Raw genomic sequence first — 24,591 nt, forward strand, 5'->3', positions numbered from 1 at the left:
CAGTCACAAGCTTTTGAAGATGGTGGCTGAAGAACCTAGTTCTGTGTGTATCTATGCTGTCTGGTTACTGCTATGGTAATGTTAGCATAGAAGGCAGAAAGTTATTAAAACTAAAATGAATGCACTCAAAAGATCAGAGCATACTTGCAGTAACCATAGATAACACATCTGAGCTGAAAGCTGATACTATAGGGCTGGAACTTTATCTCTTAGATTGTAAGCTCTTCTGGGCAGGGTGCTCTCCTCCTCCTGTGTCACTGTCTGTATCTGTTTGTCATTTGCAACCCCTATTTAACCCCTAAACACATTACCCTTCTAAACATCAGGAGACTGTTATGACTGATAAAAAGATTATGTTCACCCAACTTTGAAAGCTGGTTAGGAGCAAATTGCCTGACTCAAAAGTCACTGTCACTTATTCTTTATTTGAGTCTAACCCTTCAACAAAACCATTCTAAAATGTAACCTATGTATATGTAATATTTTTTTTTACAGATACATTTTATACCTACTAACAGTAGGTGATTGGTGAAGGGAGAGAGGGCCCAGACAGTGTAAGCATCGAAGAAGAAAATATATATGCAGAGGTATTTCAATTCCTTCACTATTTCAAAATATCCCTGTTATCAAAATTGCACTGCACCATACCTTGCTCAAAGTAGATCCCTAGTCTGCTGTCAGGACAATAAAAAACTTGGTCTGAATGCTCTTGAATATGGCATTACATAATTAAATTTTATTAAAATGCTTCTTAAACCCTAACCACAACTCCTAATCCCTGAACAATGGACCCTTACCTCATTAACCAATAACACTAATTTAACATCCTACTTCCACCCGCAGGGCCATACTTACATTACTGGCTATTTGCTTTAACAGCACCAAGATGTCAGAAATAAAAAAAAAACTTATCTGTCCCCTACATTTCTTTGCAGCATATCATTCCCTGAATTACTTGTACTGTACACTTGTACTGTACTGTACTGCCGAGAAAAAAATTGCTTCACTTGTATCAATTCATTAGACATGCAGTCAGAAGAACAAATGCTTTCTGAATTATTTGTTGGCCATGAAGACAAAGACTGGGACCTGATTTTTTGAGTGAGTACTGTTAAAAAGTGATAGCCTGTAGCGGGAATAGCAACATTAGTGTTTAGCATCTATAAAGAAGTTAAAGGCATGTCTTTATGTAGGCTTCATAAATGCCATCACCTTCTATTTAATCCCAGCACTCAATAATAGCCTTGCAGATCTGATTTCTGAATGGTACTTCAGCATGGCGTTTATTCTAAAGCCGCTTAACTCTCCTTTCTCTGATGGATGACACTGAATAATATTTACACAACACTAAAGGTGCTTCACCGACATTTCTTTGGCTACACTCCAGCTCCCAGACAAGACTTTAGTTGTCTGTTTTACTTTTTGAAATAGAACCTTAAAGTTGAAACCTCTTGGTAGAAAGTTAGTTCTTTTGTCAAGTTTTTTTATAGCTATGTCCCTGTCTTTAAAATATGCATATATTCCCTCTTTCCTGTGATTTAACAGGAAGTAAAAGGGAAATTTCCCCTAAAACTCCACCCTTAACAATTGTCACTGGAAGAAGTGTAACCACTGAAAGACTTCCCCTCTACTGCTGACAACCATAATATTTTGGACCTCTCGTCACTCCACTCCTAGTGACAATAGCAATAAAATAAATAAGTATAGCTTGTGTTATTGCTAAAAAAGGCTCACATCCATCTGTTAAAATTCTTCAAAAATGTAAGGATGGTTGGCAAGTAAACCACAGTGTACATGTGCCAAAATATTGAATCAAGGTACAATGATTCAATTGTATCAATTAAAACATGACTTTTTCCACATGTTGAATGTCTTGTATTTACTGTGGTATTGTGTTAATATTTATCAATATGAGATAAAAATGTATATTGTTAATCAATAGGAAGCTAAGGAAAGGTGCAATACATTGAAAAATGGTGCCAAACATGGTAGCTCTCACATTCTAACCTCATGTCATTCTTACACCCTTACAGTATTTTACAGGATACATACATATTATTATCTATTATACTTCTAAAAAAGGTCTATTTTTCTTTAGCTTCTTTATCCTGCCATTTATTTATCAGTGGTTTTTACATAACCAAAACCCTATTACCTTAATCCTCCCAAAGGGAATTTTATCTCTCCATAACATAAGTCCACAAGCTGTTGCCAGGAAGATGAAACACTGTATTAGTGTGCAAATTATAAACCAAAAATAGCAACAGAATTGTTGTAATTACACAATAAGCATTCTAATAACTTAAAAGGAAAGTAAACTTGGAATGGTAATAAGAGTTTAGGAATCATCAAGGGAAACACTGTAATATTTTGAATATTCATTGCATCCTAGTGCAGTCATTATCAAATATGAATACATACTAAGTACCCTGTAATTTGTTTGTTATATTTCAATATATTGAAATTGAATGAATATTGAAAACACTCTTTGGGCACTGACATTCTTTTTCTCAATGTTGTCCTTTTCCTATTAAAAATGGGTAGTCAAAAAAAGCGTATAAAATGAAAGAAGTAGAGCTGGAAGATTTCGGGTAGGTTAAATTTATGACACTATAAATGTTCAGTTCATATGGCACATGGCTGGGTTGAAGCCATCTTCAAAGCAATTATATTGGTGTCATTTCAAGGCTACGCTGTGGCTGACAGTTTTCTATTCTCCCTTCAGGCTGACATCTGTTTGCATGTTTTGGTGTGGATTCCAAGGGAATTACATGATGATACTAACAGCCAAGCTCATCAGATACAATCAGATTAGGGTTTATTCACACTAAATATGGTTTGTTGCATCTTTTAGCCCAGACTAAATTTCAGGACAGGAGATAATCTGTGGTTTACAACAACGAAATAGGATGTGTAGCTGGAAAGGAACAACCGTCCCGGCAGATCTGATTGAGAAACGATTGTTCACTATCTATTGTGTGTACAGTCGTTTAGTGTTCATGGATAGTTCTGCAGTACACTTTCTCCTTTAAATGTAACTTCCTGCATCGTTCAAACCATTGTATCCTGCGTGTGTACACTATTGGTGGGTTATATTTGAACGATCATATTGTTACAACATGTACAGAATTGTGCACAATACGATCATTCAAAATAATCGCACATAATCGTTAGATGTTTGTGTTCTTACAATAATTATTGCAAATATGTACCTAGCTTTAAACTGCTCTATTTACACAGCAACTCCTGCTGTCAGTTTTGACAGACAGGAAATGCCAGCAAGGGCTCCAAGCAGAAGTGTAAACAAACTGTTGCTAAGGTTTAAAGCTAGTCTCAAAAGAAGTGAACATACTGTGGAAAAAATAGCAAGTGGTTAAAAATATATATCATTGACAATATGTTTAAAACAAACAGAAATAAAATAGTAAGTAGTACCTTGACAAGTAAAGCAGCGGATGTGGAAGTGGTTGGTTTGCACCCTCACTACTTCTCCTTTACATGTCTCTCCACATCGGTAGCACTGAATGGGGCCCGCATTCCCTGATGAACTATAGGAGTTGTGTTGTTGGTAGGGTACTGCTGGAAACAAAATAACTGATTACTATATGATTATTAGGCAGTTGTAATCACATTAAAGTGTTAATTAATTAATACAAATAAAACATATACTTAAAGGCATAGATTTAACCTCACAGCTCTCATTAGCATTAGGATACACTAAAAAAGACCCATATATAAAATAAAGAGTATTTCCCATGGAGTGTGGTCATTGGCAAGACCTCCATTTTTGTTTTTCTCACGCTGCAAACCAACTGCTGGCCTTTTATTACACAGCGCCTGGTGCACAAGTTTACTCGGAAAACCCACTTTTGTACGCATTGTCCATAGAATTGCAACCACCTGCATTACATTTACAATGCTAACAATGGTATTACATCACATAATGTGACACCATAATGGCACACCACAATGTGAAGTTATTGTTCTGAAATACACAGCACAATACTGAGCTTATGTTTAAAAATATACAACACAATGCAATTTATTCTGATCCACACTGCACAATAGAGAGCACATTTAAATAGACAGCACCATAAAAAAACATCACTATGTAATATAAAAAGCACAATAAGAAGCCTATGTGAATACATACATAACAATACTCAATGTAATAACTGTTTCTAATGTGGTGACTTAACACTTTATACAGTTCATATGAGCAGTTCAAAACATCAAAAACTCATGGAATCCTGAAAATTAGGCAGGTAAAGTTGAATACAAATCATTGACATTTGCAATAAATAAACTGACTTTTTATAAAAATACTTTTTTGACGCCTTAAAATCCCCAGCTTTCAGCAACCATTGTACTCTATATGTTCAATGGGATGTAGCATGAGTATAAAGTAAAGGATTCATTAAAAAGTTCAGATGTTGCTATGTGAAGCCAAAACTCAATATTTGCATATACCTAGGTCCTTAATTTGCATAAGGTAACTTTATACATAGGGCAAGTTTATCCATGTTTTGCCATATACTCTGTTTGAACTTGCCTGAATTTCCTAATGGTGTAGCAAAACACACAATGAAAATACAGTAACCAAGATAAAAGAAAAAGCCTATTGTTTGTACCTAGTGGTCTATGGTTTTCCTGAAAAAGACAACCACTGTGATCTAATGTTGCAACACATAGAAATATACCAAGAAGACATGCGTTAGATTTGCAGTAAGAAAGATGTGCATGTACAAGTTCTAGAACAGAAAGCTAAGCTAGAAATTCTTCCTTAAAGAACAAAAACAGAGACTATATTGGAATTTCTTTCTACTACAAGTACCAGCATGCTTAGTCATGCAGACCAGAATTCATCAATGACAAGGACATCTTATGATAACATTGAATGAAGGCAATTGAAAAGCTTTAAGATTGTGAGTTATAAATACACTTGTCTTTATATTTGAATACCTAGAAACCTCTCTTGTGGCATCTATTTCATAGTCATCGCTTGTCTATTTCAGAGCCTTAAAGCTATGGAACAATAGCAGATAGCTGGTGGATCAGCTAGCAAAATTGCTCCAGGTCTAACATAACATTCCTGGGTATAGATTGCTGTGACAGCGAACCAAACTGAAGTTCACTAAGAGGTTTAGATGTATTCATTTGAGCATTGCGATCTTAGGGCATGTTCTGGGTGAAAGCAGCCTATTCATGCTCACATTGGTTGATATCCAGACTTTCCACCAGAATTATATCTAGATAACCTTTTCAGACACTGCACAGACTTGCGCTGCCGCTCCTGGGTTTCCATCCGTAGATACGTTGTCCTGACCTGCTATTCCCTTAAGGGGCAAAACAGCAGATGAAGGTTATTCCTTCACCCTTTCCTCTCCTGATCACAACCTGACAGCACTCGTCTTAAAATTCCTGCCAGATTATCACAGAACAATCGTAGAAAAATATAGAAATATTTTTAAATATTTGTGGAAACATATTGGGGATGTCTATTATGATAGGTCTCAGATAGTAACTTCTTTTTATCAAACTGTATTGTGACCAATTATGCGAGTTTTTACAACTGGTAATCTGTCCATGTTTTACAATCTGATTGAAGAATCTACTATGAATGTCCTCGTACATGATCCTAATGGGGGTGGGCTCATATAGGAGACATTGGGGTTGATTTACAGAAGAGGCTGTTTATTTGCCAAGATAATACTAAATAATTTGAACCTGCATTCACTTAAAAAAAAGGTAATAATTAGGTAATTAAAGTAAACAGAGCTTCACCCTATTTACTGGGATCAGTTAACTATTCATTTAAATCATGACACTGGTTTGAAGTCATTTGAAAATGTGTGTCTACATAAGTTTTTATGCTCTATGTTTGCCTGGGTTTTCCTTGAGCACTGGTTTTAATTCCGAACACACATAAAACATACTTGTATGTTATTTTGCTTTTCCCAAAAACATTTATTGAATTTTTTTTTAGGGAGACATTAGGCTATGGCTGTGCCAGGGACACTATCTGCAGGGAATTTGCATGTTCTCCCCATGTTTGTGTGGGCTTACTCCAACATGATATTCTCAAACATAAAAAAAGAAGCAGTTAGGTTACCTGGCTTCCTCTTAAAAATTGGCCTTAGACTGTGTTCATGACAAGTAACTAAAGTAGGAAAATAGTCTGTAGTGTAGGGCTTTATAAATAGAAGTTGCTGCTATAAAAGTATTGTTATTTTAAGTCCATCATTGGAATTCATTAATTTTTTATGCGGTCTGGTGGGCCTTTGCAATATAAATCATGTAACAGGAGTGCAACTTGCCTTACCAATCCTTGCTGTACATTATTTAAGATTTACTGATTATTGTAGGCAGTGATATTTCCTGGACAAAGTTTTACACAATTAAATTGGAACTAAATTTCCATTTTTTAAAATGTGCAGTCAGTCAGGGCTTTATTGCAGAAAGAACAGGCGATGTCCCTTCTACAATAGGCAGTTACCTACCTGCCTGATTGATCCTGTCGGTCAAAATCGCTGAGCTGCCCATTGGTTCCTGGGTTCCTATGGTCTCACTTGCAGGCATGAGGGGAGTTATATCATCCTGGCCCGGATGATCAAATGGCTGAAGCAAGGAAAAAGATGGTGGCCCTTCCACAATGGACCATGGACAGGAAAGAATATACTGGGTTTAGTCCTGCTTTAAACCTGGGTCTAAAAAGACAATTAGACTATTTTATTTTTGCTATAGAGAGAAAAGAATTGACTGCATGGAAATATCCAGACAAAACATAAAATGTATGATTTGCCAGTTTGCCTTTTTTGGGAATCAATTTGCTTATCCCTACTACTGTGAAATGTATTTGTGTACAATTATCTCATTAGCATCACATTGATTTTAGAGTGCTGTAAATGATGTTGCTGCCCATAAGTGGTTAAATCTCTCAGTAGGAAACAGATTAAATCCCCCATGTAGCCATAGTCTAAGAAAGTAGCACACAGTGTGATTAGGATTTGTTCACACTGCCCTGGATGCATATTACAGTAGTATCCAATGCAATGTGTTTTGGGTAGTTGTCTGTCCATGGCTAGACTGTTCTCACCCTCATCAGAGGCCTACCAAAAGAAATCATGAAACCTGTAAACAGTGTTCTCCCTCCCAGGCTGCAACTTTCAACCCTCCAATCATAAATGTGAAGTGAGCCATTAAAAAGGAACAGAAACAGAGGACAAGTGAGTGATCAACAGTATAGCCTGTGGTCTACCTGCAGCTGCCCCCCCCCTACTTACCATCCCTTGATCTGCACTCTGCACATGATTTATTATTTAGCTCTGTAAAGCTGGAAAAGATACAGTTTCATCAGTGAAACTGAGTGATCCTGCAATCCTGGAATGGAATTCTTAAAAGGCATTTGCTATTTGTTAGCAAATGTTTTCAATCCTGGACTGGGTTTGTAGCACCCTAGGTTTACTAATGAATGTGTATCCTCTCCAGCCTTGTAGAGCTTTAATAGATCAGGCCCAGTGTCTCCGTGTGGGGGTGGCCATTTTGGTAGACGTATAACTCATGTTAAAACCTCCAGGGGGTATAAAATAGTAATCGGCATCATAGTGACATCAGCAAATATCACCTAAATCTCTTGAGACTAGAAGTCAGAGGCAGCAGCACCATAGTTCTGCACTGCAGATATACAGCTTTAACGTTGTATACACAAATCTGCCTAAGCACCCTCTCACACCACAATTTGAATGGTTATGTTTAGGAGGACAACAAAAGGTACATTTTCATGACACTACTTAATCACAATTACCATTTATTTGTTTTTTTCGTTCACTTGCTCTTTAAGATCCCATCTTTAGATGCAGCACTTGCAGGGCATTTGAACAGGGACAAAACTGATCCACAATGATGTGTAAAATCCTAAAAGATGCAGTGGTATGAAAAGGATATTGTAAATTAAAGTAAATGTATCTGCATTTTAATTTCTGCAGCTGCAAGTACAAGTAAATAAATAAATCACAAACATGGAAAAAAAGAAAGGAACACAATTTAAAAAAAAAATTAAAGAATTTTGAAAAAAATAGGGGGTAAATCTTCCAATGAGGAGCTGTAAGCAGCTTTTATGAGGCACAGATACGGAAAAAAACAAAAACCCTAACAGGGTTTTTTTTTCCATTCCATTCAAAATTAAAAGAAACCTTTAGTTTAAATTTAGTTACAAGTAAACTCGTTCCTTTCCCAACTTCAGGCCTACATATTCAGTGTCCTTTGCTCTTTACTTTGCTGCCCAGGCCTGGGAAAAAAGTTCTGTGTAAACTTCAAACTGAACAGTCAGAGCTTACAAAGGGCCATGGACTTGTTTCACGGTCCCATGTATAGGGTATTGGGTCGATGGAAAATATTGAAAATTGCCTAAATTTGTGACACTGGAGAGAGAGACCAACATTACTTGAAAGTACTGGGTATTTATGCTGGGAGGCCACATAAAATGCTAAATAGCTGAAACAGGAAAGAGGCTTGCACTCCTGCAAGCTTTGCATTATGGCTCATGTGTGTAAATCACAAGACTGATTTATTTGTACTGCTTACCTGGAGTTCTACTTGGGATGGGAAATCTCTTTAACAGGGAAGCAGACAAAAGACACAACTTTGTAGGTCGGTGTAAAGGTAGATCTTTTGACAGTGGCTTCATTGTCCCCTGCCCTAAAGACAACCGATCTTGTCTATAGACTAACATGTATAAAAAAAATGAAGAAAAGGGCAAACAGCTAGTTTGTCATTCCACTTTACTACACATAACTTCATTCATTGCCATATTTGTTTTGATTTCTTTGTATGTGCAGATTACTTGGGTTTTATAGACATCTGGTGTGTATAATACATAAAAATATCTAAATACACAAACACTATATATATATCACACTAAAATGTGATTTATCTGGTTCAATTTATGAGCAAATAATATCACGTGTAAGTTCGAATAATGATGTTACCATGACACCCATTTATTTTCTCATTTGGAAGCTGTAAGACAAAAGAAGGAATTCTTCTGACAGGAAGAATACAGCTTGCATTATGCATGCTCCTGGTCAGCCGTCTTCAATCAGCACGTGTTGTCTTTAAAAGCGTTACGCTGATTTGCACAATTTTCCCCGTCATTGCAAAAAACATGCAATTTAATCAGCTGCAATAGCTTTATAAATATCCCTCATGTGAAATTTAAATCCACCCACTGAAGCATCACTTTGCATTTAAAGTGACTTAGAGTGAAAAATTCAAACTAGAATTGATTTTAATTCTTTATTTTCTTGTCTTGTTGTTTTTGGCCATTTAAATCTAGCTTCACGGGCAGTACCACCCATAATGAATAGTGTAATTTTGTTTGGCTGATGGAGAAGGGGAATCAAGTTGCCAGTTTCTCAATGTAAGGCTAAGTTCAGACAAGCAGTATTTTACCAATGTTTTTACTACTCCAAGTGCCTAGTGTCAAATCTAATTTTTGTAGGCAGTTGTTTTGCTATGCCTAGCAGAGTGTTGTTTTTTTTATTTTACAGGAACCACTTGGCAAAACCTTAATCCTGCCTTAAATGTTTCTTGACTTTGCAGGTAAAGTCTGGATAAAAATTCAAAATAAAAGTCCAACAGTCTACATTCCCTATCCACACAACCAGTGTCTACAAATTTTCAGATACACCTAACTGGAAATGTATATACATTGTAGCAACCTTTAATAAAACAAATATACATGTAAAAAAATATGTTTAACTGAATTGTTCCAGTAACTTATTAAAGCACACATTTAATAAATCAGATCCATAATAACAAAAAATTATTGAAAGTAAATGAATTACAAAAGGCAGCAGAATCAGAAATACTGTAATACCAAGACGATTACCGTGACGAATTACATCTATAGGTTATCATGAGAGCTCTGAAACCTATAAAAAAAATCAATCCAATATACAAATATTAATTTATCTTGGGTAAACTGTGTACTTGCCCATGCCCTCCCAAATCCCACTACCGGTCCATCACTATTGATAGGTCCATTAATAAATAAGGAGGTTTGGCAAGGGGAAAAATTGGCATTGCCAACATCTATCAGAAACAGCAATTTTCATATTGGAATGGGGCTTCAGGGGCTTATCAGGATGTTTCAAGGAATATGCAAGCACTAGTAGGGTATGCATTTTAATAATGCATTGTTCTCCCCAGCCCCTTTTAGCTGGGCACACCACCGGTCACTTTTCGGTGACCACCTGGCTGTTTTTGGGTGGTTACCGAAGTGTTGGGTCACAATACCCACCCTGTCACCTGCCTACAATTTCTTACCACCCAGCTTAAAAATATTCTGGGTTAAACACTTTAATGTATTTTAAAGCTTTAAGTTGGATAAGGACGAGGGGGTGCTGAGAAGTTCTTGGCTTTGCCCCCTTTCAGATGAAATAGAAAAATGAGTGTGGGGGCATATGACAGCCTAATATCTTAGTATGTAACTGTGCAAATATCGATTCTTAAAACTGTTTTTTCTTTTAGTGAGAAGCTGTGATAGCAGAGGCACAAGCAAGTTTCACGTCGTTGGAGTTACAAGCCGTCATGAAGTTATCGTTTCTCCAGGGAAAGTCAGCAAAGGACATTTACACTGAGATGTCACAAACACTGGGGGAAAAGTGTCATTCCTACAGCACTGTCAAAACCTGGATATCTCGTTTCAAGACTGGGCATTTCAGAGTTGAAGATGAGTCCCGCAGTGGGCGCCCCCCAACTTCAACTGACCCGGAAACCTGCAATGCTGTCCATGAGGTAAATATCGAGGACCGGCAAAAAACCACAAAAAAGATAGCCCAGATAGTTGACATCTCACGGGAGCGTGTTGGGTTTGTTATCACCACTATCCTAGACATGCGCAAGCTTTCAGTGAACTGGGTGCCAAAATGCTTGAACAGTGATCAGAAGAGGGAACGAGTTGAGCTGAAGCATCCAAAGCCGTTTTGGCCCATTTTGAAGCTGCACAGGACTTTTTGGCTAGCTTAGTGACTGAGGATGAAACCTGGCTCCACATCTATGATCCTGAAACCAAGGAACAGTCAAAGGACGAAGAAGTTCCGAACCCAGAAATCGGCCAAAAAAGTCATGGCGTCCGTGTTCTGGGACAAAGACGGTATTCTGTTGGTGGACTACCTACTCAGGGCTCCAGTATCACCGGACAGTATTATGCTAACCTCCTGGACCAGCTGAAGGAGGCAATTAAGACGAAATGCCGTGGAAAGTTGACCAAAGGGACCTTTTTTTTGCAGGATAATGCACCTGTGCATGCGTCCAATGTTGTGGCTGCCAAATTGAACACCCTGAGTTTCCAATTGGTCCACCATCCACCTCACTCACCTGACCTGGCCCCTTTGGACTATTATCTGTTCCCGAATTTGAAGAAACACCTGAAGGGGCAACGTTTTGAGGACTTTTTTGATGTCAAAGATGCTGCTGAGAGCTGGTTTGCGGCCCAACCAAATTACTTTTATTTGAACGGTTTAGAAAAGCTGCAATTACCCTGTACCAAGTGCATCAGTCTCAGGGGGGATTATGTTGAATAAATGTGTTTTTTCATAACTCTGGCTCTCTTCTTTCTAGGCAAAGCTAGGATCTTTTCAGCACCCCCTCGTATATAATGTAATGTTTGCAAAGCTTTGCAGAAACCTCAGTAGAAGCTGCACATGGCTGGAATTATTACTGCTTTGTGTTTGCATGCTACAGATAATTATTCACTAAGACAATACCCAGAGTGAATTTTGTATTGTTCGTTCAAATTAAACTTGGCACTGACAGGGGAAAAATAATGCTGCTCTATCTAATTAGTAATGTGCTGCATATCCAGTGAGTGTTTTTATTTATTTATTTATTTTTTATGAAGGATTCTGTTTACATGTTTGACACTTTACTAATATAGCAAATGCCAGAAGCAACTAAGTCTCTGCTACAATGCTGTAGTGGCTCCTGCATAACCCTTTCACCTGCTGCTGCTGTCACATTAGAAAAGGCGCCGAGCAGCAGACTGAAAATGACATCACTCCATAGTTTAGTAAAAGATGTCAGCATTTACTCATCAGGGTCTTGGACTGTCCTTGCCTGCACCAGTGTTAAAAAAGTGGCTACATTAAATTATGTAAATATTGCTAAATTATAAATTTTAAAGGATTTAAAGAAATCTGTAATTCATGGTATTTAGGTTTAAGGCTTATCTCCATGCAAATATGTAAATATACAATGAAAAAATAAAAAAACACACTACATACAGATAAAATACACAAGGGTACTTTTTACCTGTCGAAGGAATATATATATATATATATATATATTATATAAGACAATCCTTTTATGTAAAGTAAAAGTCAATTCTATTTTTAAAGACACTAAAAGAAAAAAAAAAGTGAAAGCTCCTCCCCTTCTGTCTTTACTTCTGCAGACAGAAGGGGAGCACAAAGCCTCCTGCAATAGCTAGGTCATGCATCCCAGGAGGCATCTGGCTGCTCCTTCAGGCATGCGTAGATGGGTGTTTTTTATTGCAATGAAGGAAAATACTTACCCCCCCCCCCCATTTAGGCTATGTCACCCTATCTCGCACCTGCGCAGTGCAGGATCTGGTGATGTAGCCAAAAAAGAAAGAAGACGAAGGAAGATAGCAACGCCCCCGAAGCACAAGAAGGAGGACTTTTAAGCCGCATTATGAAACATTTATTTTCTTGGGTTTTAAAATTAAAATATGATGATAAAACCCAACTGCATAGTGTTGCATGTAGGTTTAGTTTATTTCTATTATCTTGTAAAGCAAAGTAGACATTGGTATCTGAATGAACCTTGATTCTCATGGATAGAGAAAAGAAAAAAAGCATGTGGATTTTCTGTAAATAAAGCTAAATTATTGGTAGGAAACACATTTAGTGACAAAGCTTAATTCAAGAGCTGTAATTGGACTAAAGCAACTAGATACACTTAGCAACATATTTTCATCTAATTACACAAAGGAAAAGTATATTTTGCAGACCTTTTTACTTAAAATATGTCTTCATTTCAGTCAATCATGCATTCAAGACCCATGTAAAAAGGATCAGTAAAAGCTCATTACTGGTTAAATCTACAAACGTAAACAAGTATGAATTTTTACCTAATGGGAAGGAAAAGAAAAATAAAAAAAAGAAAGAAAAAGTAAACCACACACTTCGTACTTCTTGAGTAGTGATTCCAGCTACAACAAATGTAAATGAGGGTCTCATCTCTTGCCTTGATACTATTATGATGCACATAAATGGCTGCTTCCATCAGTCCCTTCTTACATAAGTGCTCTGCTTTAAGACGGATTCCTACTTTAACTATAGATTCCTCCTGTCTCCTGGATAAAAAGGAAGCTTTTATATTCAGACTATCTTGTCATATCCACACAATAACTGGGACTCAATTCAATGTTTACGTTCCTTTTACATATGAGTGGGCAGCAATGTTGTCAACCATTTAATTATGGACAGTTAGTAAAAAATGTTGACTGATTAAGGCTATCAGTGAAAATAAATATCTTTGAAAATACAGATTTGAGTTTCTGTTTCAGTATAATCTAAGGACATTGTTTTTAAGTATGATAGAGGTTTGAATATTTGTGGTTTAGGGCCCCTACACACCTTTGACATACTTTATATATATACACACATAAATACATATATATTTAATTTAAATTGGACAATATTATTATTTGCATATTGCATATTAATGTGTGTTAAATTGTTGACTGCATTTTTTATGCAATTATCTGGATCAAAATAAGAAAAAAAAATAGATTCCCAACACTTTTCGATCTATCATTACAAAGTGCTGTTTTTGGCAACTTTCTAATGTTTGAAGACACCATGCTAACAGACAGAATTCCTCTTTAATCGTAAATGTTTTCTGTTAACCGTCTAGATTTTTAGGATTTCTGCAAGTATTTGCAGCTTTTTTGAACACATCCTACATTGCAATATTTCTAACAAAACACAAATTGTGAGATTTGTTACCAAAATACACCTAAATGGTGCAGTATACTGTTTTTTTTTTCCGGTGGGTGACAACTTAATCCTCATTATTGGCATATTCCTGTAAGTACTCTTCATGTAATATTATGTTATAGTGTGGAGGTATGAGGTTTTCTATTTCTGCCTGTATTCCCGATGGAGAGACTTGCACTTTGTCCTGTTGTCACCAGGGTCATAAGTGATGGGAAAATCCATAATATAAGCAGTCACAAGGACATGAATGGAAGGGAAATCTTCAAGTATTGGGCAAATATGCTGCAGAGTTGTCCCAGTAGCCAAGCGCAGGCTTGTATTATTCATCCTTTATATATTCAATGACCAAATCTGCAGGATCACAAGGAATGCCTCAATAGTTTTGCAACAGTCATTTCTGTATGTGCAGAAGGAAAAACTAAGGAAATATACTTATAAATAGAAAAGATTTGCACAGACCTTAATTTTATTGTCTTCCCCCAAGAATGTTTTCTATATCTGGCATTGTGGGGAAGCCCAAATATTATTACAAAATGTTTATAAGTTTAGTCCGGGTTTTTTTTTTCAGTTGAAGTTGCAGCTTCAAGTTTGGAGAACTTAGAGATAATATATACAAACTTTGCACTGTATATTAAAACCATTGGGGTTCTGTTCACCAAAACAGCCCATCCTGCAGAGTATTTGCCACACATCATTTTGTATTTGTAAACTAACAGCTCAACACATCAAGATTAAAATAGGTCCTTTAGATTGCCATCTGCTAAAGGATCATTATCATACATTTACAAAAGACCTTTTTTTCCCCGGATATGCTAAGTGCTGAAAACTGATCACCCAGGCCTCTTATTCCTGCTTGAATCAGACAGGTTCTCAGGTATGCAGAACAATAATTTAGGTCTGATAAAGCACTTTGTGATCTACACCATGGTTATGAGAACTGGGAAGAGGAAAATTCCACTTATTTGCAATGAACAAGCTATTGAGCGTCACAAAATTATATTAATATTTAGATTTTTCTTTGAAAATTCCTAAAGATCATGCTTATTGCTGAGCTTTATCATAGGTAGAAATGTCTGTAAATGCAAGCAATAACTGTTAGGGTTAGCAGGTGGAATCACATACAAGAAACTTGCCAAAGGGAGTCTAAAGCTCAACCTTCTGGCTGGACAGAAGTACATATTACTCAAATGTAATCATACATTTTTACTAGAGGGTATGCATTTTCATTTGGTTCATATGCAATAAACTGCAAGGAACCCGTCAAATTTAGTATTTTCCAATAGCTAATTTACTGTGGGGCCAAAATATTTCTCATTTGAACACCATCATAGTGGACTTAGCGTATATAAAACTGTTGAATTACAGAACAGCTTTAGCAGGAAGAAAGTCTCAGTATCACACAGCAATATAGGCTATCTACTTTCTAACCCCTTTACTGTCACCAAGAGTTTGCAATCTGACGATTTAACACCTGGTAAATTCTTCTTGAAATGGAAGAGTTTGATATATTGCCTAAACACAAGTGGAGGGTTAATAGCTCATGGCATTGTATCTTCAATGAAGAAAAGAGGGGCTCTCTTACTGGATTATCAAATCTTGTTAGCTGCTATTTATGTTGATCCAATGAGCTGAATTTTGTTGAGCGATGACCTGACTGATACTGCAAAAAAGGTTGTCTATGATGTAGCAGTTCGCATGAAGGGATTACCTTCCTGAAACATCACCATTGAATGAAGCAATAAGCACTGGTAACTCAGGATCATCCTCTTCCAATGAAGAATTGGACTTTGATTCCTACATTGAAAAAATGGAACTTTCAACAGTAAAGCCACGTTGCATATGCGTGGAAGATAAATGACCAGAAAATGTCCAAATAAAGAGATTCTAGCAGGAGTTTTTAAAAGAATTAAAATAGGTAGAAAAGTATGATCGCTCATCGAAACTGACTGTAGAAGAAGCCATTCTTGTTTATCCCAAGATTATTAGTGATGTGGCTAGAACCGTAACAGCAATGCCACCCACCCAAGTCAGTGTTGAAAGACTATTTTCAGCTCTAAAAATAATCAAGTCAAGAGCTTCTATGAAATGGGATCTTTCCATTTAGAGAACATGTTCTCAACAGGATTAAGAAATGTAGAGTATGGTGCTAAAAATTAGAGTTGGGGTCCCTTACTTTCAACCAAGCACTTTACCTGGCTAGTTTTATGAAAGGGGACATTATCCATAATTAGGATGGCATGCTGAACACTCTTTTCACTAAAACATTCAAACCTCATCAATAAACTTGAGGAATGCTTCTTGACTAAATGCTCGTGCTTGTGACTTAAAGTGGAGGGTCCCATTTTTATTTCGCACACAACTAATAATTTTTGGAACACACTCCAGTCACAAAATGCACTGCCCTTTGCCCAATAAGAGATCTTCCCCTTTTGGTTCTCATTGAGATGTTAAAACCTACTTCATCAAGAAAGTAGATGTTTTTTCCATCTTACCTAGCAATGAGATCAAGGATTTTGTTAGCATAGTTAAGCCTTTCCTGAAGAGAGTGGGAATAATTGCGCCTTGCAGGAATTAAATAAATTCTTTTTTTAGATTCCATTGGAATCTATCAATGCATCTATCTATTGTTAGATAAATAGATACATTAATGTCACATTTGACAAATATTTGATCCTTCATTTTCCTGAGGCTTATTCCGCAATCTTCGGACATTAACTTGCGTAACTCCTCCCTTATGGGCTTCATCCAACTTCTAATTTCTCAGACCTCCTCCTGGTAATTTTTCCACTCTACCAGAAGATTCATACGTCCTAATAATTTTGGTTATGGTTGTACGAAAACAACTCAAAACCATTGCTGGGAGGCATCACTTCCATTCAGATAACGGTCTACCACTCTTTGATGTTCTACAATACTTAATTCTCTGGCCATAAGGGTAAGTGCAATACTAAATTTAAAGTTAATAACTTTGAAGATAAAAAGATGAATAATATTGTTATCTTAAAACTTAGTATAAATCCCTGAAATAAAGATATTTAACTTTAAAATTATATAAAATAAAAAACATATTAATTGACAAGTCATCAACCTATTTTCATATATTTTTAATATTGTTTCTTTAGAAAAACTTTTATGGTAAAAATATTGTGTTATATTTAATTTCATAATAAATGTATTGATTTATGAATAATTAATTAGGGGGTCTAATTTTTTTGTGAAGTTTGGTTGCAAAAGTGTGAAGATAAAATAAGAAACCCTGTAAATACAGAGGAGTCGGAGAGTCGGAGTCGGGGGTACCAGAAACTGAGGAGTCAGATTCGGAATCAAAGTATTTATCTACCGCCTCCACAGCCCTGTTTATAATATAGTATAATTAATTGCAACAAATTGTTTTTTTCACATATATTGTGTTGTTAGTTTTGATATTTGGCACCATTAAAACCCATGCAAATTTTCCCTGTTGGGGAAAGAAAACCTTTTGGTATTAGTGTCCGAAATGTAATAGAACATTTTGACCTAAGCACATTTTTCTAGAAGTTTAAGACTTTCTAGCCTAAAAAATATTTACTTCACCATCAGTTCCTTTTTTATTACACAGCTGTCATTTGGAAGCATACTTGAAGCAAACCCTGACTGATACATTATACCCTAGTTTTATTAAACATGCCACTAAGAATCATTTTGAAGCTTGTTGATGGTTGACGTTTCTTTTTTCAATATGCAGATTCTCCAGCAGTTTGAACTGATCAAGCTGAAATGCATTTGTTGTCTGACATTCAGCACAAATAAAATAAGAAATATCCATAGGTAAAACAAGCAGCTGCATTTTGAGTTTCAAAATTATTGTGGAAATCCATCAAGATGTTATTTTTCTCTTGTGAGACATCAATCTGACTACTTCATGCAAGCGATTCATCAAACATTCATTGCAGCCTGCTAAATTGGAACTAATATTGCATCCAGATGAGCACAGATCTAATACCTAAGCACACTGTAGGAGCTACTGACTAAGCACTCAAAGCCTTCAACTTAATTAGGAATTGTTATTTCAATATAAAGAGTGAAATCATTTTTCATAATATCATCATTAGAAGTGCCACATGTGGTTCTGTCACTAATACTATTAGATGCATAACCATACATGACTGGACGTAGTCGTAAAATATTTGTTACAAAGCTTTAACTTTAGTTGATCCAACTAAATTACTTCCCCGAGTCATTCTACAGTTACACGTCATACTCCAAAATATCAGTGATTATTTATGAAAAAATATCCATCAACTGCATTTATTTTAAATCTATATCATTAAGGCTCTGTATTCTTTTGTCCAAATTGTTAAAAAAAAAAAGAAAATCAAAAAAGGAAAAAAAAATGCATCAGTAAAGAATAAATTCACAGTAAGCCTGCTTTGGGCAAATTCTTCATCTACCACTGCTTATCAAGCAAGACTTTCCTCCTATTTACAGTCATGATTTATCGTACAGAGAATGCAGAAGAGAAGTTCTTGCATGATAGGTCCATCAAACCCTAAATACATGATTTGAAGACCACAGATAAAGGTGCAATGTGTGGAACAGACAGTGGGGAAGGTTGGGAGGCTTTCTATTTAAATGCATAAAGCTGCATACTCGGCCAGTAAGAGACAGTTTCTTCAACAAATGACAAAATCAGAAACTATAGGCCACATCTTATCTTATTGTCTGCTCACTGCTATACATTTTAATGATGGCTCTCCATGCTACACTTTTTACACTTCATATAGAGAGAGTGGTATAGAGTTCCTCCTTCTGTAATTTACCATGCAAGGCAATGCAAACCTAGAAAAAGTTTCCTAAAACCTCTATTCATCATCTTTACAGCAGTACAGCTCACATGGCTAAAGAAATCTTCTGGTTATTGTGCACAAAACAAATATTGCAAATCCCCATAATCTCTTTACATTATTACAAGTATGGTATACTATGCATAAGAAAGGCTACTAAAATGTGTAACTTTTTTTGTTATTGATATCAGAGTACTCATAACTGGAAATCTCTTCTGATGAATTTTCACCAGAAGTAATTGAGTTCTAGGGCAGACAACATGCGTCAGGCTCTGGCCTACTAATCAGTCCATTGTTTTGATTCACAGAGGTCTGTCTTATAAGCAGATTGTTCCCAAGCTCTTCTAAAGCTTTCTACGTCATAACTAATTCATAGCTCAATTTGTACGGTGACTGCTCAAATTAATATACAATAACTGCATCCAGCATTGAACAAAATATCTGGAACAAGCATTTATTAGACCTCCGCCTTTGTCTTATAGTAAACGAACAGCAGCATGTATAGATCTGAAGACAAATAGAGTGGGATGCTGGGACATAAATCCCCCCACCCCTTTCTTCTCATCTATCCCCAGCTCCACAGTGATTAATTACAGTAATCCGGCACATATTTCCTGCTTTAACTGGCCTGTAAGTCATCCTCTTTGCAAAATCCGCCTTAAGCTGCCACTGCCAAGACCAACTAAAAAATATGCTCGCACAGTCACACTGAAGTTCAACAGGGCTGGAACAGAAGTGGCAGTTCTTACAAGGCCAATTAAAATAACAACATAAGATGCCAATAAAAAGGAGAAAAAGAGCATGTTTTATTTTAATAGGCAATTATTTTCATTTACTGTGTTAACTTTATTGCCCATCATTTAAAGAGTAACTCAAGGCAAACAGTTACCTACACAGTTAAAGGACAAACACAGAAACTGCTTTACCTGCCGTTTACCTTGCCCCACTTTGCTTCTATTATGTATTCTTGGATAGAGTTTCTCTATCAACGAATACAGGGCACTACAGGGGATGAATGGGGACAAGTCCCCATTCATCACCTGTAGTGCCCAAAGATCGTAGTGGAACTGCAGAGGTAATCTGCAGTTCAGTTTCCCACGTGACATCACATGGGAACATGAACTGCAGACCTCTGCAGTTCCACTACAATGTCCGGGCACTACAGGTGCTGAATGGGGACTTGTCCCCATTCATCACCTGTAGTGCCCTGTGTTGTTGGATAGAGTTTATCTATCCAACAACACATACTACAGCGCTCATTCATCACCTGTAGTGCCCTGTATTCTTGGATAGAGAAACTCTATACAAGAATACATGGTAGTAGCACAGCGCAGGAACAGCGATTGCTGTTGCAGCGCTGTACTATGTTTTGTTGGATAGAGAAACTCTATCCAACAACACATAGAACAAGTAAAGCAATCTGATTGCTCTTGCAGCCCTTAAAAGACCCTTTAGAAAACCTGAATTCTCGCACCATTGACTTCAATGGTGTTCGAATTTGGCATTTGATCACCCGGAGAATTACTTACTATTCGATCGAATAGCTGTTGAATTGAATAGTGAGATATTCGACCAACACTACTTACTAAGGAGACAAATGATGTGTGTAGTTTATTAAACTGCTGAACTACACTAGGCTTGGCTATAAATTACACCAATTTGCTGTGATGCCAAAATAGCAATAATGTTAAGTTGTTTACTTTTTTTTACAGTTATCCTATAATTCTTACAATTCCCCGTTATCCTATAATTCTTCTAATTCCCCCATCAGCTGCATTTTACCCAAATGTTTTGTATATGTATAACACAATGAACTTACGGCAATATTTTAGTTAACATTCTACATTTACATTGATTTACATTCTTTGCATGTATATTTGTTCTGACCAACCCATCTTTAGTATATTGTTATCACCTTTTGTCATTTTTAATGCTTTCATGACTACTGAAACTTTAACCTATAGCTTTGAAAAGCTTTTACCTACTGGCTTCAATGGCTGTACATCTAAACTTTAATAATGTAAAAGCTTCTACATAGTTTGTTCAAACACAACTCCAAGACCAAAAGGTGCATCTCTTATTACAGGGAAGGATTTTAGTAGCTGAACGGTACCGAAATGTCACAGCTACATAAAAGGATAATCATGCACATCAATACGGCAAACATGCTGAAAAAATTTGACAGCAATCCGAAGATCGATACAACATGATTTTGAAGTTTAAACTTTACAAATATGGTATGACAGGTAATAAATAATACACAACTCTAAACTTAAAAGAGATGAATTAAACTGTTACATTTTAATAAATATTGTTTACATATTAAGGTTGGATTGAGGGATAGCAAGCAAATGAAATAATATACCACTGCAGGAGGCTCTATTTTTGAAGTTGTGAATTTCACATTCACCAAACATTCTGTGGTAAAGAACCAATCAATGCCAAAAAAACACAGGGACCTGGGAGATTCTCCACCAGAGAATGTTTGGTTAATGTCATATTCAGGGGTTTATAAATTGACCCCTATGTTACATGGTGCATGACATACATACTCAACATTATTATGCCTATAAACTGTAAAAAAGCTACGTCAGCTGGAATATTATAAAATAGAATTTACTATAACAATAAAGAAAATATTGGGTGATTATATACAATTAAACGGTGCAAAACCATCTGTTGCCTTTTCAGTAGCAATGCAGCAATAGTGTGAAGGGACCCTAATGCACATATTTGCAATATAGCTTGGACACCTCCCTGTCCTAAGCCTGTCAATGGACAATAATGGAGTAGCAGCAAACTGATGAGGTTATCTTAATTCACCTGCCAGTATGTTAAATGTAAGCACATGTACTATAATTATTATTAATATGTGGTATTTATATAGCACCAACATATTATGCAGGGCTGTATATTAAATAGGGGTTGTAAATGACAGACAATGACACAGGAGGAGAGGACCCTGTTCTAAGAGGACACTGTCTAAAATATCTCATATAAACATCTTTAACCTGCAGTAAGATCCCTAGGTCCTTTTCACAATTGTACCAGGATAATCTTAACTGCTGAAAAAGCCTGTTGATAGTAAAATGGCTGTTTCTCACTACCTTCTTTTTTTCTGTTTTGTTCCGAGGAGACCATAGTGATATTCATTTTATTAGAGACTGAGTCTAAATGAAAGGAACTTTCGCCCTAATGTCTTTTTAGAAAATGCACTGTAACACCTGAGCCATGGTTGCATTCTGTATGAAATGTGTTTGGTAAAATATATATTATATAAATACTATAATAAATAAAAAATTACTTTACTTTATGATAAAAACATAGCAACATACTGTATATTACTTTCTCTCGAAACTATTATAGCTTTTTTTTATTATCATTGTTATTATTATATTAAACAGGATTTATTTAGCACCAACCTATTACGCAGCGCCGTACATTAAAAAAAGGTTGCAAATGACAGACGAAAATGAACAGTGACACGGGAGGACAAGACCCTGTCCCAAAGAGCTTACAATAGCAGGGGGATATGTAGTGGTGGGAAGTAGAGACGGTTTCAAAACACAGAAAATGATGGGTAGGGGCAAATTTAAAAAAAATGGGTTTTAAGTGCTCTTTTAAATTAGCAGAAAGTAGGAGCAAGCCGAATAGGACAGGAAAGACCATTCCAGAGAGTTGGGGCAGCTCTAGAAAAGTCTTGGAGCCGTGTGTGATGAGGTTATGAGTGAGGAAGTCAGTAGTAGGTAATTGGAGGAGCGAAGAGAGCAACAAGGGGAGTATTTTTTACTAGGTCAGAAAGGTAACTGGGACAAGAACTGTGGAGGGATTGGAAGGCAAAGCACAGGAGCTTGAATTTGATTCTAAGGTAAAATGGAAGCCAATGAAGCGAACTACAAAGAGATGCAGCATAAGAAGGGCGATGGGAAGGATGGACGAGTCTTGCTGCAGCATTCATGTAAGATTGTAGAGGAGAGAATCAGGTCAGTGGAATACCAGAGAGGAGGAGGTTACAGTAGTTCAGACGAGAGAATAAAGGAGTGTGTACAAGGAGTTTGGTGGTCTCTGGGGACAGGTAGGGGTGGATTTTGAAGATGTTGCGTAGGTAAAAGTGACAGGACCTGGAAATGTTCTGAATATGGTGGGTAAAAGAGAGGGCAGAATCAAAGGTGACGCCAAGACAACGTGCCTGAGGGGAGGGCCGAATACCAGTGTTGTTAACAGGTAAGAATATGTCAGGGGGAAATTTGGAATTTGGGGGGGGGGGGGGTGATGAGTTCTGTTTTATGCAGGTTGAGTTTCAGAAATGAGATGAGATGGCTGACAGGCAGCATGAGACCTTATCCAGGACTGAGGGAGACAAGTCAGGGGTGGACAGATAGATTTGAGTGTCGTCAGCATACAGATGGTACTGTAAGCCAAAGGAGGATATGGGACTACCGAGAGAGGAGGTGTACAGAGAAAATAGAACCGGTCTAAGGACTGGAGAACACCAACAGGGAAGAGAGTAGGAGAGAAGAAATTACCATTGAAAGAAACTTGAAAGGAGTGGTGAGACAGATAGGAAGCAAACCAAGAGAGAACAGTATCACTGATACCAATGGAGCGCATGATTTGTATTACAAGGGGGTGATCAACAGTCTCAAAAGAAGAGGAAAGATCAAGGAGAAGGAGGAGGGAAAAGTTGCCTTGAGACTTAGCTCTGATGAGGTCATTGGCCACTTTAGTAAGGGTTTTTTGGGTGGAATGGGCAGCTCAAAAGCCAGAGAGGAGAGTGGAGAGGGTCAAGGAGAGAGTTGGTGCTCAGGTAATCAGTGAGTAGACAAGGTGCTCAAGAACTTTGGAAACATATGGAAGAAGGGAGACAGGGCGGTAGCCAGAAGGAATAAGGGGTCTAACGAGGGTTTCTCCAAGATAGGGAGAAAAATGGTATGTTATGGACATGGTGTAGATCAGAGGGAATTGGGTCAAATGGACAGGTAGTAGATGAAGATGATGAGGGAGGACAGAAGACTTCATCCACAATAACAGAGTTGAGGGAGGCCAGTGATGATTTACAGATGGAAGGAGTGGATATGGTTGGAGTGGCCCGGTGAGCAGAGACATCATGTCTGATTTTGTCAATTTTATCTCTTAAGTAGGTGGCAATGTCTTTAGCAGGGAAGGTAGGGAAGAGGCTGCGTGGGTTGGAATCTTGAGAGAAAATGACAGCAGAGAAATAATTTACTTGGTGACAGTGAGTTTAGTGTTAAAGTGTTGTAGCCTGGCTTTGTAGTCCATGAAGTCTGTGCTGAGGCCAAATTTCCTCCACTTGCGCTTAGCTGCATGAAAAGTCTTTTGTAGATATTTGGTATGATTGTTGTGCCAGGGTCGGTGGTAAGCAGGACGGGGGGTAGCGGAAGATGGGGGGGGGGGGGCAACTTTATCCAGAGCCAGAGAGAGAGTGAGGTTGAACCAAGTGGCAGCTTTATCCGGAGATGTGATTTTAGAGAGGGTGGGAGTTAGGGAAGTGAGGCAGTTTGAGAATAGGTTGTGGTCAAGGTTACGGATGTCTCTCTGCCATTGACCAGGTCTGGGATGTGGCAAAGGAGGGCAAGAGTTTGATAGGTTGTAGGTGATAGGGTTGTGATCAGAAAGGGAAAATATTGAGTTGTCAAGGAGAGTGAGGTTGCAGAGGTTGGAAAATACCACGACTAAAGTGTGTCCAGTGATGTGTTTGGGGCCGTTTATGTTCTTTGTGAGTC

The 24,591-nt window shown here is 37.2% G+C and overlaps 1 protein-coding gene across 4 annotated transcripts in view; it reads right to left on the reverse strand.

Annotated features, from left to right (window-relative positions):
* ABLIM3 (actin binding LIM protein family member 3) overlaps nt 1-24,591 on the reverse strand; it is a 142,699-nt gene that overhangs the window by 62,736 nt on the left and 55,372 nt on the right. For 3 of the 4 annotated variants that reach the window (XM_072400965.1, XM_072400964.1, XM_072400963.1), the window contains exon 2: nt 3,436-3,579. In XM_072400965.1, the coding sequence (XP_072257066.1) occupies nt 3,436-3,579 (144 nt within the window). The remainder of the gene's footprint in view (nt 1-3,435; nt 3,580-24,591) is intronic. The other variant, XM_072400962.1, reaches the window with a different exon arrangement.

This window comes from Pyxicephalus adspersus, chromosome 2, assembly GCF_032062135.1.
Source record: "Pyxicephalus adspersus chromosome 2, UCB_Pads_2.0, whole genome shotgun sequence".
Taxonomy (NCBI): domain Eukaryota; kingdom Metazoa; phylum Chordata; class Amphibia; order Anura; family Pyxicephalidae; genus Pyxicephalus; species Pyxicephalus adspersus.